The sequence below is a fragment of the Pogoniulus pusillus genome, chromosome 13, assembly GCF_015220805.1.
Source record: "Pogoniulus pusillus isolate bPogPus1 chromosome 13, bPogPus1.pri, whole genome shotgun sequence".
NCBI lineage: Eukaryota > Metazoa > Chordata > Aves > Piciformes > Lybiidae > Pogoniulus > Pogoniulus pusillus.
This window is the reverse complement of record NC_087276.1, coordinates 22,542,292-22,563,378: the sequence shown is the minus strand read 5'-3', so window position 1 is coordinate 22,563,378 and position 21,087 is coordinate 22,542,292. Positions and strand designations below refer to the sequence as shown.

Sequence of the window (21,087 nt, the reverse complement as noted above, 5' to 3'; positions counted from 1 at the left end):
ACAGCCACCATGGCTGGTTCTCTCTTCATGGTCCTCCTCAGGTGAGATGAAGCTACAAAATACCCAGGGTCCATACCTCTTCAAAGGCACTGTAGCTACTTCTCTTCCTCTGATGAGAAGCAGCTACAGAATGTGTAGGTTTTCCTGCCCTATAGTTTTTTTAGTCCAACTTCATTTGGAACCTGGAAATCTCACGTGGCAGCGTGGGAGTGGAAGTGGACTCGAAGACAGCAGCAGGGTGAAGACGACTTGAAACACCCCCTAATTATGAGAGTGGGAGTTTTCTCTGCTGAAAAACAGCTTTGATATGAAGAGCTTCGAGTGACTTTCCTGTTTGAAGGCTTCATAGTAAACAAAATGTGATTAACTCCCTTTGGTGACTCATTGTAGGGAAGAGTTTGGATTTTCAAGTGTGGTGTTTTTCTGTCATAGACTCGTTTTAATTATCCCTGCTGAATAATAGAGCTTGATAAGAGGCTGGGCAAGGCAGGAGGGAAGGTCATCAAGATAGCTCTGTCCTGCTTTAATATTCCAGCAGTCTTGCACAGAGCCTTTCTCAGTGTCCATCCTGCCACTGACAGGGCTGTGGCACATCCTGGGAGATGCTATCAACACATCCTGTAATGTTAGAAAAGCTTCGAGGGGCAGAGCCAGGCTGGGGATGATCTGGGAGGGGGTGATGAAGCTGGGACTGTTGACAGCCAGTCTGTCTTGTCCCTGTCTCCCCTGCTCCAGCCCTTGTGGAGTGATGGGATCTGATGAATGACTTGCTGGTGAGTAAATCCACAGAGCAGCCAGCAGTGCCCAGTAGCCTGCTTTCCTGGCTCATGAGGCTTCTATGATAACACTTTGCATCCCTTGTGCTTTTTTCTGTGCCTTTGTGGAATTGGGCTGGATTGGAGAAGACCTTGAACATCAGGTCCAACCATTAACCCAACACTGCCTGGTCACACTAAACCATGACCCTCAGAACCGCATCTCTGTGGTTCTGAAATCCCTTCAAGGATGGGGGCTCCAGCACTGCCCTGAGTATCTTGTTCCAGGCCTTGACAACCCTTTTAGGGAAGTAATTCTTCCTTATGTCCAACCTAAACCTCTCCTGATACAACTTGAGGTCATTTCCTCTTGCTTGTTCCTTAGAAGAAGAGGCCAACTTCCATCTGGCTGCAACCTCCTTTCAGAGACTTGTAGAGAGCCACAAGCTCTCCCCTCAACCTCCTTTTCTCCAGGCTGAACAACCCCAGTTCCCTCAGACTCACATCACAAGACCCTTTGTTCTCCAAGAGTAGTCACCAGCTTTGTTGTCCTTCTCTGGACCTGCTTGAACTCAAGCAGTGTGCCTTTTAATTGCTATACTTCAGGATTGTGGACAGCCCTGTTGAAGGCTGGGGGGTGGGGAGGTTGTCATCCCTTTCCCCAAACCAGAAACATCTAAACATCTCCTGGTGCAAGGCTCAGACCAAGATGCTGCCTATTTCCCATTAGCTTATCCTGTCAGATAGCTTTGTAACTCTTACTGTGGATCCTTGCTGGCTTAAAAAAGTCCAAGTTGAGTTAAGACCAAGGTCCAACCAATGTCTTTGATTGTCTGGATATTTGTGGATATTTACTTACAAGATCTGGACAGGTTTTGGGGGTCTTTAACTGGTATTTGGAAGTTTTCTTGAGCTTCTAACCTGCTGAACTTTGTTTAATGCTGGAAGTGGAGATCATTTGTTTTTTTTAGCCATTTGGGTGAAATCCATAGAGCAGGATGTGCCTTAATGCTAGAATCTCCTCCTCCACTGAGCCCTCAGATTTTAGCACACTGGTTTCTTGGTCCTCTTTCCTACTGCATGTATAAGGAAGGTTTGGGATGATCCTGGTGCAGCCAGCAGTGGATCCCCATGGAAACTCCCTGTATTTTTTCTACCGAGGAAGGCAGGAACGTTATAATTAGGGGCAATGTCAGAGGCAGGTGAATACCCCCTAATTGTATGCAGATGATAGAGCTGGCTCAGCCTTTTGACTAGTGAAGCTTTCCTCAATTTGGGATATTGTGATCCTAATCAGGGACCTTTCGCCACACATCAAAGCTGGACCTGCATACCTTGGGGCTGGCACAGCTTGATTGCAGAGCTTCCTGCTCGCAGGCTCATCCTTGGCCAGGTGTCTTTCCTGCTGTGGACGACTGATTCCTTTCTACTCTTCATCGCTGAGGCAAAGAAATTTAATCCCAATATTGCTGCCAGCCCTGGAATGGACCCACTGGTTTGGAAATTTCACCCTCTGGTTGCCCTGAAATATCAACCCACAGCAGCCTTCCGATACCTGCTTATTTCACTGCCAACCTCTAACCTGAGGTGGAGCAGACCTGTCATTAGGGCATTCATCTGGGGTTAGATCTGTCAGCTTCCTTCCCCTTCTCCTCTTTTGTTTCTCTAATTACTTTGATTGCATCTCTGTAGCCAGCTCAACCGCTAGCCGGGCAGTGGGGTCCTCATCCCAGTCTGTCCCTGGTTCCTCTTCTCTACAGGCTTTGGGAGAGAGGGACAGTTGGGTTTGGATTTCAAAATGACAAATGCTGCTGCATTTAGGTCTGCAGGGAACTTACCAGTCTGTTCTACAAAATCATCCCAATGATGAAGTCTGATTTTCAGACTTGCCCTGGTGCTTCTCGCTGCTCTGCACCTCCCTACCAGCAATGTTGGTAGCCCATACTGGGAGCATTACACTGCAAAGCCTATGCTGTGGGTAGAGCATCTTCCAGCACACTTTAAGCTTGGGAGCATATTCCACAAGGATTTTGTGTCCAATCTTCAGTAAACACAAGAAAGAAATTCTTTACATGGAGGGTGATGAGACACTGGAACGGGTTGCCTGTGGTTGTCCCCTCCCTGGAGGTGTTTTAAGGCCAGGATGGATGGGGCCTTGAGCAACCTGCCCATGGCAGGGGAGTTGGAACTGGATGATCTTAAAGGTCACTTCCAACCAAAAACATTCTATGACTCTATGAATCCACAAATTTTGTGTCCAATTTTCAGTGGAAAGAGTCATGTTGGAGTTGTGTTATGTTCCCTCAGGGGTGATGACTGCACCTGGGGTACAGATGTGCTGTGCATCTCTGTTGGGGTCGTTCCAGCCTCTGCAATCCCATGTTGTCAGGTTCTCCTTGCAGTTTAAGCAGAGTGTTTGGTATCCTGAGATGAAACCTTAACATACAAGATAAAGTGAAATAAAATATTTGTGATAGTATTTTTTTGACCTATTTTATTGCTTTTTCTTTCCTCCAGGGGCTGATTAAAATCCGAGGGGATCGTTGCTGGAGAGAGTTGACTTGCATGGATTACCACTATGAGGTGAGTGATCTGCACTTCCAAACTCCTTTTCTTTTTTGGTCTGCTTTACCTTGCTAGAAGAGTTTTTTCTCCTGCTTTCTCTCCATGTTTTCTTGCCTTACCAGGGCCCTTCTATCCCCAGCAGCACAGCCAGCATCCATGTGCCAGCTTGGTGATGCTGTTTTCACCACCACACTTCTAAAAGCCAAATTTCTCTCCTCCCTTCCCCATCACAGCTTGATTCAGGAGCAAACCTGAACCCCACTGGGACCTCTCTCTGTAAATTTAGTCTGGAGAACAAACTGAGGTGCTGGAGCAGGTCTAGAGAAGGGCAGTGAAGCTGGTAGAGGGTCTAGAGCACAAACCTTGTGAATCTTTCATGTTGATGAAAAGCTCAACATGAGCCTGCAGTGTGACTGCAGCCCAGACAACAACCTTGTGCTGGGCTGTAGCAAGAGCAGTGTGGCCAGCAGGGCAAGGGAGGGGATTCTGCCCCTTTACTCTGCTCTCCTCACACCCCACCTGCAGTCCTGTGTGCACTTCTGGAGCCCCCAGCACAAGGAGGGCATGGAACTGTTTGAGCCAGTCTAGAGGAGGCCACCAAGATGCTCAGAGGGCTGCAGCAGCTCTGCTATTAGGACAGGCTATGAAAGTTGGGGCTGTGCAGCCTGGAGAAGAGAGGGCTTCCAGGAGACCTTGGAGTGGCCTTCCAGTATCTGAGGAGGGCCTACAGGAGAGACTATTGGCAAGGTCTTGTAATGACAGGACAAGGAGAAATTGGTTTAAACTGGCAGAGGGGAGATTGAAACTGGGTGTTAGGAAGAAGTTCTTTGCAGTGAGGGTGGTGAGACACTGGCACAGGTTGCCCAGGGAGGCTGTGGCTGCTCTCTTTCTGGAGGTGTTCAAGGCCAGGTTGGATGAGGTCCTGTGGGACCTGTTCTAGTGGGAGGTGTCCTTGCCTGTGGCAGGTGGTTGGAGCTCGATGATCCTTGAGGTCCCTTCTAACCTAGACCATTCTATGATTCTAAGAGCAGCTGAGGAAACTGGGGATGCCCAGCCTGGAGAAGAGGGGGCTGAGGGCCCTCTTAGGCCTCTAGAACTCCCTGAAAATAGGTTGGACTGAGGAGGGGATTGGTCTCATCTAACAGTTAACAGGACAAGAAGAAATGGCTTCAAGTTGCACCGGGGGAGGTTTAGATTGGGCATGAGGAACCATTTCTGTACTGAAAAAGTGGCCTGGCATGGGTGGTGGAGTCACCATCCTTGGAGATGTTCAAGAAATGTGTTGACATGGCACTTCAGGACATGGTTCCTGGGCATAGTGGTGTTGGGCTGATGGTTGTGCTTGATGATCTCAGAGGTCTTTTCTAGAGCACAGGAGGTTTCACTTGAACTGAAGGAAAAGATTCTTTACTTGGAGGTTGCTGGAGCCTGCTGGAGCAGGCTGCCAGAGTGGTTGTGGAGTCTCTTCTGGAGAGATTCCCACCCCAGCTGGCCGTTGTGACCCTGGGCAAGCTGCTGTGGTGCCCTGCTTTAGCAGTGGGGTTGAACTGGATGATCTCCAGAGATCCTTTCCAGCCCCCCACCGTGCTGGGATTGTGTGAGTTACTTTTTGTGGGACAGGCCTGCTGAGCTGTGGGAACAGGGATGCTCCTGCATCCTTGCACCAGGAGAGCTGCATTTGAGTGCCAGGGACCACATTACCATTCCTGTTCCAGGACTGGGATTCCTCTTCCCAAAACAGGAAGAAAATTCATCAATTCCCCAGGTGCTGACACCTTTATTTTTCACTCCTGTGACTGAGTTAACTGGTTGCACGTTTCAAAATGGAATTCTGCAGGTCCAGAGTGCTGCAGTTGCCTTTTTAGCTTTAATGCTGCCTTTTTTTGTTGCCTTTAATGGGATTTCCCCCACTGAATGGCAGGGTAACCTTGTATGAAGGCTGCTGCTGGGTTAGCTCTTGTTGGACCATCGATGTCCTCCTTTGTTCTGGGTGAAACTTTGGATGCAAAGACCCTTCAGTGCTGTCATTCTTAATCCAAACACAAAGGCAACCGCAGAAAATTGTCTTTCATTTTCACCCAGGCCTGCAAGGGTTCAGCTCCACGTGCTGCCAGCAACCAGTCTGAGAAAACCCAGCTCAAAATCAGCCCCCACCCCAAGCATCCCCCAACCGGCTCTGCTGGTGACCTCAACCCACAACAGTCAGCCTGCATAATCCCAACTCTTTCAAATCAAAACCAGAATCAGTTCTGTAGCCCAGAAGGCTAATTAAGACCATTCCTGTCATATCCATAATGTGGGATCCTCAGCCTGGACAAGTAATTTGGAACAGGGGCTGGGCTGGGGGAGGGGCAGATCGTGTTATCAATATCAATTATTTTAATCCACACCAAAGAACCTGCAATAAAAGGAAAATGGAAGAGGCCCAACTTTGTCTACCAGACAAAGGACTGCAATTCACCTGCTGCTTTCAACCAGCCAGAGGGAGGTAGAAGAGGGTGAAGCTGAAGATACCTCCATGAGGGAAGGAGGGTGCTGGGAATCTGCTGGTAATTAGGATGATCAAAGTGGCTATTGGACCAGCTCATGAATGGACTCGGGCCAAGTAGAGTCTGCTGTGATGTATGTTGGCCACCCCAGCTCTCCTGTTGCAGTCCTGAGCTGCAGTCCAAGATCTACATGGGCTGCTGTGCCAAGAGAATTAATGCAAACACATGGCCTCCATCCCTTGTGTGGTGAGTGCCTCCTGCACTATTTATTTGTAGTAGAACCAGCAGCTCTGCTGGTGGAAAATAACATTTCCACTTTTGTCAGGAGTCCTGTCTGAAACAGTCAAATGTTGTTATGGCTTGGCTAATTAAACAGAGCAGGGTTTTTTTTTGAGTGGTGGTTGGTTCTTTTTTTTTCCCCTCCCTCTTTTTCTTTCTGATGTTCAGGGTCTTAATCCCAGCCTTTATGGAGATCTTGTTCCTCAACTGAAGACCCTCTGTTTAGGGGGCTTACGAGCTGTGACGCTGTGTAGTTTGGAGAGGGAAATGGCAGAACTCATGGTTTACACAGAGAAGGTATTTTCCAACCAGCCTGACTCTGCTCTTGATCCCTGGGGGTGTAGATGGGCTCCATTAAGTATGGAAGAGAAAGGCAGATGCTGATGGAGATGAGAAGGCTTTGCTACATCGCCATCCACAGCCTGGCACATGGAAGCTATCTGGATGCTGGGGTGAGGGGTGGGGCTAGAAACACTCTGTGGATTAATCGTGCCTCTGGGTGCCAGGAGTCCCAGACTCTAATCCCAGCTTGGCAGGACACCATGAACAGGGAGTTTAACCAACTCCTGCGTTAGTTTTTTTGCTAACGTGGCCAGAGGCCCCAGGCTAGGGTGGGTAGGTTTGCACCATGCTGTGTGTGCAGCTTGGGGTTCCTCATGCCCATGGTGGCCAGGAGCTTCACGTGCAGCAATGTCCACATTAGAAGCATAGAATGGCTCAGGTTGGAAGGGACCTCAAGGATCATCCAGTTCCAACCCCCTGCTGTAGGCAGGGACACCTCCCACTAGAACAGGTCCCACAGGACCTCATCCAAACTGAACACCTCCAGGGAGGGAGCAGCCACAACCCCCCTGGGCAGCCTGTGCCAGTGTCTCACCACCCTCACTGCAAAGAACTTCTTCCTAACATCCAGTTTCAATCTCCCTACTTCCAATTTAAACCCATTCCTCCTCATCCTGTCATTACAAGACCTTGTCAGTAGTCCCTCCCCAGCCCTCCTGTAGCCCCCTTCAGATACTGGAAGGCCATGCCAAGGTCTTTTCAAAGCCTTCTCTTCTCCAGGCTGCAGAGCCCCAACTCTCACAGCCTGTCCTCAGAGCTGCTGCAGCCCTCTGAGCATCTTGGTGGCCTCCTCTGGACTGGCTCCAACATTTCCATGTCCTTGTGCTGGGGGCTCCAGAAGTGCACGTAGGAGTGCAGGTGGGGCCTGAGGAGAGCAGAGTAAAGGGGCAGAATCCTCTCCCTTGCCCTGCTGCCCACACTTCAGGCCAAGGGAGGTGATTAGCATGAGAAAATGGAGCTCTCTGAGGGGTAAGTGGCAGGTGAAGTCTTGCCATGTGGTGGGCTCATCACGTGTTAGCTTTGCCATCATCTCTCTGTTGGCTGTGGTTAGATGACTTTTTTCCTCCTTGTTAGAAGTCCCAGTAAAAGTTGGGGATTTTTTTTTGCTCAGTGGAACCTGTTTCTGATGCAGTTAATGTGGAGAGAAGCTGCTTCTGGCTTGGAGATGTGTTTGTCATCAGGATTATGAGGCATTTATCTGCTGTGTACACAATGGCTTACAAATCTGCCTGTGGTGGTTTGCAGCCTGGAGCTGGAGTTGTGCTCCCAGTGGAGCACGTGGCACGAATCCCCCAGCGCTCGGTGGCATCCTGAGTTCCCTTCTCGTGTCAGCAGGGAGATGTGGCTGAACATGTCCCCCTGACCCTGACTGTCCCTGCCTCCTCCAGAGCTCAGCCTTCATCTACAGAGCGTGGCAGCTCCCTGCACAGCCAGGCTCCCATGTACACTGTGGGCAACATCTGCTGTGGAAGCTTTGGTGCCACTTGAGGCTTTTTTTGGAGCAGGACATTGCCCAGGCATGGGCTGGAGGAGCTTTCTAACCACTGTTAGTAGGTACTGGCTCCGTGAGCCATGCATGCCATAGGGGAGCATCAGTTTGTTCCCTAGAGGCCTCTCACCACTGCTTCTTGTGCCAAGCTTTATCTGGCCCAAACTTTGCTAGTTCTGGGTGTGCTGCTTACCTGGCATGAGTACAATGTCATAATGGGCTCCAAATGGAGAAAATCCTCTTCTGCCAGACCCAGATTTTCAACTCTCCCCACCAATCCTGCAGCTCTCTGACCCTTGTGCCCAGACTGCAGAGCACCTCCTGACCAGATGATGTCTTGGCTTGGGGCAGGTCTGAGTGGCAGAGGCAGGAGATGAGTATTTCTGACCCACAGTCTGTAAGTTTGGATGCTGGTGGTGGTCTTGGCAGATAGCCTTAATGGTTTAGAGATGGGAAAAGTCCTACGTGGTCACATCCAGAATGTCTCCCTGTGTGCCACTGCAGAAGTCATAGATGTAAAATGGCTTGGGGTGGAAGGGACCTTCAAGATCATCTTGTTTCAGCCTCCCTTGCTGTGGTTGCTCAAAGCCTCATCCAGCCTGGTCTTAAACACTTCCAGCAATGAAGCGTCCACAGCTTCTCTGGGCAGCCTGTTCTGGTGTCTCACCCTCACTAGTAAAGAAGTTCTTCCTAATGTCCAATCTAAATCTCTCCTGCTCTAGTTTCAAACCATTGCCCCTTGTCCTATCACCACAAAAGTCCCTCTCCAGCCCTCCTGTAGTCTCCTTCAGGTACTGGCAGGCTGCTGTTGGGTTTCCCTGTACCCTTCTCCAGGCTGAACAGCCCCAGCTTGCTCATCCTGTCCTGGTAGGGGAGGTGCTGCAGCCCTGAGGGATGCAATCCAGTGATGCATTTTAATCATGACTGCCAATGTATTGTTGCTTTTTAATTACAGACAGAGACCTTGTAAAATTCAGCCACCAACTGGTAGGAACAGCTGCTGAGGCAGCTGCTCGGGTGTGGGGGAGAGTCCTGCTGGGTGTCCTTCTCCTCTGCCAGCATTGCACCAAAACTGCACAGGAGCTGTTAAATCAGAGAGCCTTCCTGTCCTGATGGCCTGTCCTTGGCTAAGTCAGTAGATGGGTGAAGCTCAGCAGAGTTGTGAGCCCTGGCATGGACCATGCAAGAAGCTGGTGGACTTTCTGCTTGGAGCTGGAACAACTTGGAGTTATACTTCTAATGGAAGTGGTGTTTGGAAGGGAATGTTTTGCATATCTCTGTGAGGAGGAAGGGCTGAGGGCCCTGGGGCTGTTTAGCCTGGAGAAGAGCTAGTCTCCAAAGTCTCTCCTTCTCTGGAGAATTTCAAGTCCCATCTGGATGTGTTCCTCTGTGAGCTGAGCTAGACTGTATGATCCTGCTCTGGCAGGGGGGTTGAACTCGATGATCTCTTTGGGTCCCTTTCAACCCCTAACATCCTGTGAGCCTGATCAATGCTCAGCAGAAGTTAAAGTCTGAAGGACAAGAGGATGGGGCCAGGCTCTTATTCAGTGGTGCCCAGGGACAGGACAAGGAGCAATAGGCACAAACTGGAACCAGGAGGTTCCATCTGAACAAGAGGAGAAACTCCCTTGGTGTGAGGGTGCTGGAGCCCTGGAGCAGGCTGCCCAGAGAGGCTGTGGAGTCTCCTTGTCTAGAGGGCTTCCAAACCCAGCTGGGCATTGTGACGCTGGGCAAGCTGCTGTGGGTGCCCTGCCTTAGTAGGGGGCTTGGGCTGGATCTTCTCCAGAGGTCCCTTCCAGCTCCCACCATGCTGGGATTCTGTGAAAGCCTTTTATCCAAGGGCTTTTCAATGGTTTGCATCCCTTGCTGCAGAAAGCCAGGCTGATGAGGCAAACATGCTACTGACACAAAGGTGATGCAGCTGGATAAAGGGAAAGAAAAACAAAAACCTGCTGCCAAAGCAACAAAATCTTGTCAGTGCTGGAAGTAAGATTCAGGATTTGCTTCCCTGCTGTGTACTTGTCCGTGGGTGCTCAGGATGGGTTGGCTGCCACAAAGCAGGGAAGCTTGAAGGACTTTGCTGAACCAGCCTTACGTGAATAACCAAGTCCCGTTTGAGTTCTGAACGTGTCAGTGCAGCTGAGCACAGCTTTGTTCTTTGCATAAGGCTCTGCACAGCCTCAAAGGTCACTTCTGATTCGTACAAATTGTCACTAATTATTCTGTAACTGCTGTTCTTAAATGGAGGCTGTCAATCAGTGCTCCAGCTTCTGGCCTACAGCAGCTCTCCTGTTCCTGGCGCAGCTCTGAGGAGCACAATGTCTTTTGTAGCTAATTAGGGGCTTGCTGACTGATAGCTGTGCTGATAAGAGTGAGAAGGAAGCTCCAACTGCTCTTTAACTGCCTCTTGATGTCTTTTCTCCCTTCTGTTTGCTGTTTTGAGACCTCGTTAGAGTTTTCATCTAGCTTTTTCCAACCTGTTATGAAAGGAGAAATAAATAACTTCTAGGAATTCAGTTTGATAAGTCAGCAAATCTCCTGCTTTCACCATCACTGATGTCTCAGGATGGGCTCTATTCCAACAGTTTTCATTGCTGGAAGCAAAAAATGTTCCAAATGTTGTCAGACATTGAAACAGGGAGATGGTGGAGTCACCTTCCACATGAGGTGTTCAAGAAATGTGTGGACATGGCACTTCAGGACTTAGAATCATAGAATCATAGAATCATAGAATCCAGGCATGACAACTCCACCACCTCCCTGGGCAGCCCATTCCAATGCCAATCACTCTCTCTGCCAACAGCTTCCTCCTAACATCCAGCCTAGACCTCCCCCAGCACAACTTGAGACTGTGTCCTCTTGTTCTATTGCTGCTTGCCTGGCAGAAGAGCCCATCCCCACCTGGCTACAGCCTCCCTTCAGGTAGCTGTAGACAGCAATGACCTCTGCCCTGAGCCTCCTCTTCTGCAGGCTGCACACCCCCAGCTCTCTCATCCTCTCCTCACAGGGCTGTGCTCCAGGCTCCTCACCAGCTTTGTTGCCCTTCTCTGGACACCTTCCAGCAGCTCAACATCTCTCTTGAATTGAGGAGCCCAGAACTGAACACAGTACTCAAGGTGTGGCCTGACCAGTGCTGAGTCCAGGGGCAGAATAACCTCCCTTGTCCTGCTGGCCACACTGTTCCTGATACTTGGTTTAATGGCCATGGTAGTAGGGATATTGGTTGGTCTTGGCAATCCTGAGGGTCTTTTCCAAGCAGAATGCTTCTGTGATTTCTGTGTAGGGCTGATGTCTGGACTTGATCATCTTAGAGGTCTTTCCCAGCTGAAACAATTCTGTGATTGTGTGAAGTATGTAAGAGATATGCCCCTTAGCTGCTTTAAGGGTGATGGAGCACTGCAGGAGGCTGCCTCCAGAGATGCTGGAGTCTCCTTCTCTAGAGACATTCCAAACCCACCTTGAATGTGTTCCTGTGTGACTTTCTCTCGGTGAACCTGCCTTGGCACAGGGGCTGGGCTCAGTGATCTTCAGAGGTCCCAACCATTCTGTGACTCTGTGTGATTCTCCCCTCACTGGACAGCTTGCCCCATAGAAGCCAAGGCTCACAGTTGATGAATCCTCTGCAAGGAGACAAATCTGCATTTGCAGGGAGGTCACTTCCAACTCCTACTTTTCTGTGACTCTGTGACAAGGTTCTGCCTGCCCATGATGGATTTCAGTGTTATGACAGCAAAATGCAACTTGAGTTGAGGTGACTGATACCAAAGAGAGGAGCAGGCTTCTGTTCAGTTCTCTTTGTTGATTTGGAGGTTTTTTTTATCCATTCAGCATGAGAGTGGTGAGACCCTGGACTGGGTTGCCCAGGGAGGTGGTTGAGGCCCCATCTCTGGAGGTGTTTAAGGCCAGGCTGGCTGAGGCTGTGTGCAGCCTGCTCTAGGGTAGGGTGTCCTGCCCACGGCAGGGGAATTGGAACTGGCTGATCCTTGTGGTCCCTTCCAACCCTGACTGATTCTATGGTGAGAGGTCTGGCAAACATGATGTGTGAGAAGCGGCTGAGGGAGCTGAGATTGTTTAGTCTGGATAAGGGAGGCTGAGAGGAGACCTTATTACCCTCCACAACTACCTAAAAGGAGGTTGTAGTGAGGCTGGAGCTGGTCTCTTCTCCCAGATTACTAATGATAGGACAAGAGGAAATGGCCTCAAGTTGTGTCAGGGGAGGTTTAGGTTGGATGTTGGGAGGAAGTTCTTTACTGAGCAGGTGGTCAGGCACTGGAACAGGCTGCCCAGGGAGGTGGTGGAGTCACCATCCCTGGAGGTGTTTAAAAGGAGAGTGGATGTGGTGCTTGAGGCTATGGTCTGGTGATTAAGGATGCTGGGATAAAGGTTGGACTGGATGATCCTGGTGGTCCTTTCCAACTATAGTGATTCACAGTGATGAGATGCTGTGCTGAGGGATTTGGTTTAGTCAAGGACTTGTCGGTGTGAAACTAATGATTGAACTCTGTGATCTCAAAGGCCTTTTCCAACCTCAGGCATTCTGTGATGCTGTGATTCCATTTGATCTCTGAGAAATGGCCATTCCAGAGGCCTGATTGAGAAGACACTTGTCCCCCTTCACACGTCTTGCTGGGCTGCTCAGTGTGAATTTGAAACTGAGGATTAGGTGCTTGCCTCTGGTTTCTGGTGATTTGCATGATGTCAGGGCTAGTGCTGGGAAGAAAGGCCAATTCCTGACCTTGCCTGTGATCAGTTAAGTAACAAGATCCATCATAAGGTAAGTTCATGAAGCAATGATATTGGCAGATAAACGTCAACATGACATCAAAAGGTTGTTATGCTGTATCTGGATTTTGTATCAGGCTGCTGCAAGAAGGTCTCCATGTGAGACAGGTTTCAGATGAATCCCAGGTGCTTGGCATGGGAGGCAAGATATCTCTGAATGCAATTGGCCAGAATGTTTCTTATTCCCAACTGTGAGCTCAGCTCTGATGTTCTAATAATAGTTTAATCCCAGAATTCCAGCATGGGCAGCTGAGCTGGTGAAAAGTCTGCAGAGTAGATCTGGTGAGGAGCAGCTGAGGGAACTGGGGATGTTCTGTCTGGGGAAAAGGGGGCTGAGGGGAGACCTCATTGCTCTCTGCAACTCCCTGAAAGGAGGTTGGAGCTAGGTGGGTTTCCTCTCCCGAGTAACAAATGATGGGACAAAAGGAAATGACCTGAAGTTGAACCAGGGGAGATTTAAGTTGCACATTAGAAGAAACTTCTTCACTGAAAGGGTTCTCCAACACTGGAACAGGCTGCCCAGGAAAGTGGTGGAGGCCCTACCCCCTGGAGGGGTTTCAAAGCCATAGAGAACACAGAATCACAGAAGCATTCTGGTTGGAAAAGACCCTCAGGATCACCAAGTCCAACTGTTCTCCCTCCTCTACAAAGTCCACACTAAACCATATCCTTAAGCACCACAGGAAAATTACTTCTAAACACATCCAGGGATGGTGACTCCACCACCTCCCTGGGCACCACCTCCCATTCCAATGCCTGAGCTCTCTTACTGGGGAAAAAAATGTTTCCTGAGTCTAAACCCACCCAGTCACAGCTTGGTGCCTTTCCCTTTTATCCTGTCACTGTTCACCTGTGAGAAGAGACCAGCAGCAGCCTCTCCACAACCTCCTTTCAGGTCCCTGTCGTCTCATGTTGCATGTCCTTTCTGGTAAGCTGTAAGATGTGGTGCTGAGGGCCATGGGTTTAGCAGCAGGCTTGGTAGAGCTGGAGAATGGCTGGGCTGGATGATCTGAAAGGGCTTTTCCAACTGAAAAGATTCTGTTGATTCTTCAGGCAAGTCCAAGAACTTCTTTTCTTTGTGTTTCTCCACCAAAGCTATCTGTAGCTAAGCAATCAGAACTGAACTGACCAGCCCCTCTGCTTTACCCTTTGATGTCATCAAGCAGGTTAGTGACACCTGCCACTTGGGTCACCCATCACTTCCTCCAGCTTTCCCCTCATTTCCAGCAGTATTAAATCCAAAGAGAATTAAACTAGGAAAAGTTTGATGGGAATGCTTCCTCCCCAGGGAATTTTCCTTTGGGAGCTCTTTGAGGTTTTTCGAAGCGGAGGAAGAGAAGATCCCTCCCCACTGCTGGGACTAGCAGCAGAAGTGTCAGTCAGGGGCTGGAAGTGCATTGGGAAGATGCCAATAGGGTTTTCAGCAGTAACACAATTCCTCTTCCTGGATTCTTTTCTGTTTTTCTTAAGGATTTGTTTTAAGCCTGGTGAAAGCTTCCTGTACAACGATTGGATTTCATCTCTTCGTTACACTCTCCCACTGTTTCAGACTCGTTTACAGACCACCCAGGACCCTCAGCACTCCTCCTCCATATGCTCCTCTTTTCTCTTCCTTCCCCCTCCTAATCAAATTAATTCCTACAACCCACTTCACTGCCACTTAACCAGCTCTCCGCGCTCTGAGCCTCTACCTGGCTTTCATCCTGGCCACTGGAGAAGATGCCCACCAGGAGTGATGGTGCCTGAACATGAGCCAGCAGTGTGCCCAGGTGGCCAAGAGAGCCAGTGGCATCCTGGCCTGCATCAGGAATGGTGTGGTCAGCAAGAGCAGGGAGGTCGTTCTGCCCCTGTACTCTGCACTGGTTAGACCTCACCTTGAGTACTGTGTTCAGTTCTGGGCCCCCCAGTTTAGGAGGGACATTGAGATGCTTGAGCGTGTCCAGAGAAGGGCAACGAGGCTGGGGAGAGGCCTTGAGCACAGCCCTACGAGGAGAGGCTGAGGGAGCTGGGATTGGTTAGCCTGGAGAAGAGGAGGCTCAGGGGTGACCTTATTGCTGTCTACAACTACCTGAGGGGTGGTTGTGGCCAGGAGGAGGTTGCTCTCTTCTCTCAGGTGGCCAGCACCAGAACGAGAGGGCACAGCCTCAGGCTGCACCAGGGGAGATTTAGGCTGGAGGTGAGGAGAAAGTTCTTCCCTGAGAGAGTCATTGGACACTGGAATGGGCTGCCCGGGGAGGTGGTGGAGTCGCCGTCCCTGGAGCTGTTCAAGGCAGGATTGGACGTGGCACTTGGTGCCATGGTCTGGCCTTGAGCTCTGTGGTGAAGGGTTGGACTTGATGATCTGTGAGGTCTCTTCCAACCTTGGTGATACTGTGATACTGTTCTTCCCTCTGCCTACCAGGGGGCTGTGGGGAACAATCTGCTGCTCCTGAAACGTTCAGGACCCAGGAGGTTTGTCAGCTTTGAAGATAACAGAAGCAGTGCTCCCATAATTACTTAAATTGTGGATTTATGAGCTAGTTAATGGTGTGTTTTAAGAAATCTACAAAGAGAAGAAGATGACAAATTTTAGTGCTCTTTGGAAGAGAGAAACAAGAAGGGATGATGGTAGAAGAAAATGTAAGAGGTTTGCAGCCTTTCCAAGTAGCAGGCTTGTTGTCTTTCTTGCTTTATGGACAAGAATTACTGGGTCCAGTTCTGGGCTTGCTGGATCAAGAGAGACAGGGAACTACTGAGGAGAATCCAGCAGAGGCTACAAAAGATGCTGAGGGGTCTGGAGCATCTCTGTGAGGAGTAAAGGCTGAGAGCCGTGGGGCTGGTGAGCCTGGAGAAGAGCAGCCCCAGAGGGCATCTGATCAGTGCTCAGGAAGAGCTGAAGGACTGGGGGCAAGAGGATGGGGTCAGACCCTTGTCAGTGGTGCCCAGTGACAGGACAAGGGGCAATAAGTACAGATTGAAACCCAGGGGATTCTGTCTGAAGAGGAGGAGAACATTCCTTGTTGTGAGGGTGCTGGAGCCCTGGAGCAGGCTGCCCAGACAGGTTGTGGAGTCTCCTTCCAAACCCAGCTGGGCATTGCGATGCTGGGCAAGCTGCTGTGGTACTTTAGCAGGGGGCTTGGACTGGGTGTTCTCCAGGGGTCCCTTCCAAGCAGCAGCAGCATGCTGGGATTCTGGGAATAGAGCATTAGCACTGTGCATGAACGAGTTAATAGCAAAGTCTCTCTGGTGTTTTGCTCCGCAGTCGTGTGCGCCAAACTGACCTTTAATCTTGGAATATAAATCACTTTCCAGTCCTATTATTTGTAAAATCCTCCAGGCTTGCAAATGCACAAAAGAAGCCTTTGTCTCTTATTAATTTAATTTATAGGTTAAAGTTTCAAATCAGTGGCAAGCACAAGCTGATTTACTATTCACTTCAGGAATGGCTGCTCTGGAAAGCACAGCGTTTGCTAGGCTGCCTCCAAGTTGTGATGTGTAATTAGGAGCTTCTGTAATTATATCTAACGTAATACAATTTGCTTATCTTTTTTGGTATGCCTTCTATGGAAGAGCTGAGAGTGTGGATTAGCTCTTTCAGCCCTAGAAACCTGACAGGTCAGTAAAGCCACTGAGCTTTGTCATCTTCTGTTATCATTGGGGCAAGATTAATATTTTCAGGCGTTGGAAGTTGCTGTCCTTTTCCTTTGTGCAGGGTTCTGCACTTTGGCCACAACAACCCCAAGCAGCACTACAGGCTGGGGACAGAGTGGCTGGAGAGCAGCCAGGAGGAAAGGGACCTGGGGGTACTGGTGGATAGTAGGCTGAAGATGAGCCAGCAGTGTGCCCAGGTGGCCAAGAGAGCCAATGGCATCCTGGTGTGTATCAGGAACAGTGTGGCCAGCAGGACAAGGGAGGTTATTCTGCCCCTGGACTCAGCACTGGTCAGGCCACACCTTGAGTGCTGTGTCCAGTTCTGGGCTCCTCAATTCAAGAGAGATGTTGAGGTGCTGGAAGGTGTCCAGAGAAGGGCAACAAAGCTGGTGAGGGGCCTGGAGCACAGCCCTGTGAGGAGAGGCTGAGGGAGCTGGGGGTGTGCAGCCTGCAGAAGAGGAGGCTCAGGGCAGAGCTCATTGCTGTCTACAACTACCTGAAGGGAGGCTGTAGCCAGGTGGGGTTGGTCACTTCTGCCAGGCAAGCAGCAACAGAACAAGGGGACACAGTCTCAAGTTGTGCCAGAGGAGGTCTAGGCTGGATGTTAGGAGGAAGTGCTTCACAGAGAGAGTGATTGGCATTGGAATGGGCTGCCCAGGGAGGTGGTGGAGTCCCCATCCCTGGAGGTGTTGAAGCAAAGCCTGGATGAGGCACTTGGTGCCATGGTCTAGTTTACTGGACAGGGCTGGGTGCTAGGTTGGACTGGATGAGCTTGGAGGTCTCTTCCAACCTGGTTAATTCTATGATTTGTATGTAGAATCACAGAATGGTTTGGGCTGCAAGATGCCTCCAAAGGCTTCTCCTCCTGTTCAGGTGGAACCTCCTGGCTTCTAGTTTGTGCCTGTTGCCCCATGACCTGTCACTGGTGTGATAGTTTAGGTGTTCCGTGCCCCCCCCCCCTTGTGAAAATCACCCAGACTAGACTCAGCTGATCTGGAAATTGAAGAATGAAGCTTTATACTTAGAGCTTAGCACAATACACAGGCAGATGTTTACAACATCTACAGCTACAGACAGACATAGACAAGTTCAAAAGCAATACAGAAACACAACAGCCCTCCCAGAAACCAGAGTCCCCAGGAGGGGCTCCCAACCACCCTTCCACCTCCTTGCCACCCCTCTACTTTACCCCAGACTTTGCCTTATGCTCATGGTGAGTTCAGAGGGTCGTCCAGGGGGCTAAGAAGCAGATGGATTAGTCAGACAGCAGGTTAGGTTAGAGAGAGAAGTGCAGCCCAAAAGCCAGAGAGCAAACAACTGCATTATCTGTGTTTGTGTTCTTGGTTTTATACATCTCAGCAAGCCTATGAGCGAAGCAGACATCACCATTTTTCCTTTTCACAACCTATCATCTAATTGCTCTCAACAGAATATCCCAGCTAGGCTCAAACTAGCACAGTTGGGCACCACAGACAAGAGTCTGGCCCCATCCTCTTGCCCCCAGCCCTTTAACTCTTGCTGAGCACTGAGAAGATCCACTCTGGGGCTGATCTTCTCCAGGCTCAACAGCCCCAGGGTTCTCAGCCCTTGCTCCTCACAGAGATGCTACTCCAGGCCCCTCAGCATCTTTGTAGCCTCCCCTGGACTCTCCTCAGTAGTTCCCTGCCTCTCTTGAGCTGGGCAGTCCAGAACTGGACCCAGTACTCCGACTGTGGCCTCAGTAGGGCAGGGTAGAGGGGGAGAAGTCAGATGGTTTCTAGTGTCAGGTCAGGAGCATTCCCACCTGCCTCTCGGGGCCATGAGATTTCTAGGCAAGCAAATTTTGTAGCCACTTGTTCTAATCTGGGTCACAAGATCTGGAGACAAAGAAATGAGATTATTTTTCATACTCTTGCTATCCAACCACATTCCAGAGTAAAAGTTTTGGCATCTCAAGGTGCTCACAGGAGGCTTTTATCTCTTGACCAGTTTGCCTGGAGATGTAGGTAGGGCCTGTGAATTGTTCCCCTTGCAAGCACCATGGAAATGTTTGTCTGAAAAAAACTGTCACTTATCTGAGTCAGATTCATGAATTCTCTTATCTGTGTTTTGCAAGGATCATATTCTTCCTCTTCCCCTTCAAGCCTGGCTGTCTCAATGGCTGAAAGGGGTTTCATGGCTTTAGCATTCATCAGGACATATGACAGGATTGAACTGGATCCTGTCCAATTGCATCAGGACAATATTGAGTTTCCAACTGTTGTGTTGGATCCATTGGGATGTAACACAAGCAGGGCAGGCTCTGCAGTCAGTGTAGTGGTTGAATAAGCCCAGCTCAAGGTGAGTGCCTGCCTTTCCCCACAGCCATGCTCTGTGTTAGGGCTTCTCAGCAGCTCCTCAGCCAAAGCTCTGCAGGACAAACAGGGAGAAGGTTTTGGTTCTCATCGTAGTGCCACACTCAATGAACTCACCTTCCTCGAGGAACCTGCTAACATCTGGAGCCCTCCTGTTGGTTCTTCTCTTCCTCTAGGCTCAACATGCTGAACCAGTGCCTGCCTCGGTGAGTTGGGACCAGCACCCCTTTCCTATCCATGTTTCCCTTTAAGGATATAGAGAAGGAAGACATATTTTATGCTGAGGGTGATGGAACACTGGCACAAGCCTAGAGAGGTAGGAGATGCTTCATCCTTTGAACCATCCCAGGGCAGGTCGTTTAGAGTTCTGCTCTAGTTGCAGATGTCCCTGCAGGCTGCAGGGGCTTGGATTATTCTTCACAGAAAGAATGATTGCCCATTGGAATGGGCTGCCTGAGGAGGTGGTGGAGTCCCCATCCCTGGAAATGTTTAAAAGGAGGCTGGATGAGGCACTTAGTGCCATGGTTTAGTTAATTAGAAGGGTTAGGTGATAGGTTGGACTCGATGATCCTAGAGGTCTTTTCCAACCTGGTTAATTCTGTGATTAGATAACTTGGAAAGGTCCCTTCCAACCCAAACCAGCCTGGGACTGAATGATTTTGTGATTGTTTTTTTCTCTTCTGGCTGTCAGACCACTCCAGCAATGGAGAGCAGGGGGAGATGTTCACCAGCAACTGCTGGAGCGGAGCAAACTGCTCTGCAAACACTGCTCTTTCAGAGCATTTCTTGGCATGCAAGCTGGGAGTGGGCTTTAATCCCCACTTGACTAACTGCATTGCACTGAGAAGAAGGAGGCTTGTTGGTAGCTCTAGGGCCTTGCAGCAGTTTTTATCTTGTTGGAGATAGAATCAGTATCCCACGCAGGAGGTGGCTCACACTCTGTGTGGAAGGAGCTGGGATTGAGAAGTCCTTAAGGCAATTGTTGCAATTAACAGTTTGCAGCCCACCATGGAAATCTGCTGAACGTGTTAGCCCCTGACCCTGAGGCTAAGAAGGGAAATATTTCAATTCAGGGAGTTAATTGCAATTTTAGCAGCTTTTATGTGTCAGGTTTGACAGATGAAGGTGAAATGATGTCCTGCTTGACTCCAAGCCAAATGAAACCCCACACAGTGATAGGACAGGAGCAAAAGCCTCAAGTTGCACCAGGGGAGGTTTAGGTTGGGCATGAGGAAAGGCTTCTTTGCTGCAAGAGAGATCAGGCATTGGAACAGGCTGCCCAGGGAGATGATGGAGTCACCATCTCTGGAGGTATTCAAAACACATGCAGCCGTGGCACTTTGGGACATGGTTTTATGGCTGTGGTGCTGTTGGGTTGATGGTTGGAGCAGGTGATCTTAGAGAGCTTTTCCAACTGAAAAAGATCTGTAATTCTGTGTGGAGTTAGATAATGGTTGGATTGAATGATCCTAAAGGTCTCTTTTCAATCCAAATGATTCTATAAGCAAGAAGAAGAGGCTGGGAATGTTTCTTGACCCCTTATATTATTCATTAAGTAGAGAATGGTAAAGCTCAAAAGGGACCTCTGGAGACCCTCTGGTCCAGCCTAATGGTTTCTGGTGTTTCTGCAGCTCTGTGTTGCTGCAAGTCAGAGTTACAGATTCACAGAATGTTAGGGGTTGGAAGGGACCTCAAAACTTCATCCAGACCAACTCCCCTGCCAGAGCAGGATCACCTAGAGCAGGTCACACAGGAACACATCCAGGTGGATTTTGAATGTGTCCAGAGAAGGAGACTCCACAGCCTCTCTGGGCAGCCTGCTCCAGGGCTCTCTTATCTTCACAGTGGAAAAGTTCCTCCTCATGTTCCCATGGCACCTCCTGGCTTTGTCCTCCTGACACTGACATCTTTATAAATGTGACTGAGGTTACATCTCAGGTTCCTCTTCCCCAGGCTGAAGAGACTCAGCTCCCTCAGCCTGTCCTCAGAAGAGAGGTGTTCCACCTCAAAGAGTATTTCCAGCAGCTACAGTAAAAGCTCCATGAGCAGGAAGCAAGGACAGATCCTCAGATCTCTACCCAGTAGCTCTGTCTCCCTTTGTCCTTGCTCACTGGTTCTGTTGATAAACAGAGCTGAGGGACATTTCCCAGCCTGTTCCTCCCTTTGAACATTGAACCTGAACTATATGAGTGCACAAGGGATTGACAGGAGACAACAGGAGCCAAAGAAAAGGGCAGAAACCTCTTTTCTCTGCCAAAAGAAGTGAAAGGAGAATGTAGGTCGTCATCAAAGGGTAGTTTGCTCCAAGCTGGTCAAACTTGTCTTTCTTAATTGAACTCTGGGTTTATTATAGGGAGAGCAACTTGCTTCTGTAACCTGCTGAGCTTGAAGGCATAAAGGCATCTCTCCACATCTACACAGCT

At 49.6% G+C, this 21,087-nt stretch overlaps 1 protein-coding gene across 2 annotated transcripts in view; it reads left to right on the top strand.

Moving 5' to 3' along the window:
* LMF1 (lipase maturation factor 1) overlaps positions 1-21,087 on the top strand; it is a 255,459-nt gene that overhangs the window by 96,649 nt on the left and 137,723 nt on the right. For both annotated transcript variants that reach the window (XM_064153521.1, XM_064153520.1), the window contains exon 5: positions 3,273-3,338. In XM_064153521.1, the coding sequence (XP_064009591.1) occupies positions 3,273-3,338 (66 nt within the window). The remainder of the gene's footprint in view (positions 1-3,272; positions 3,339-21,087) is intronic.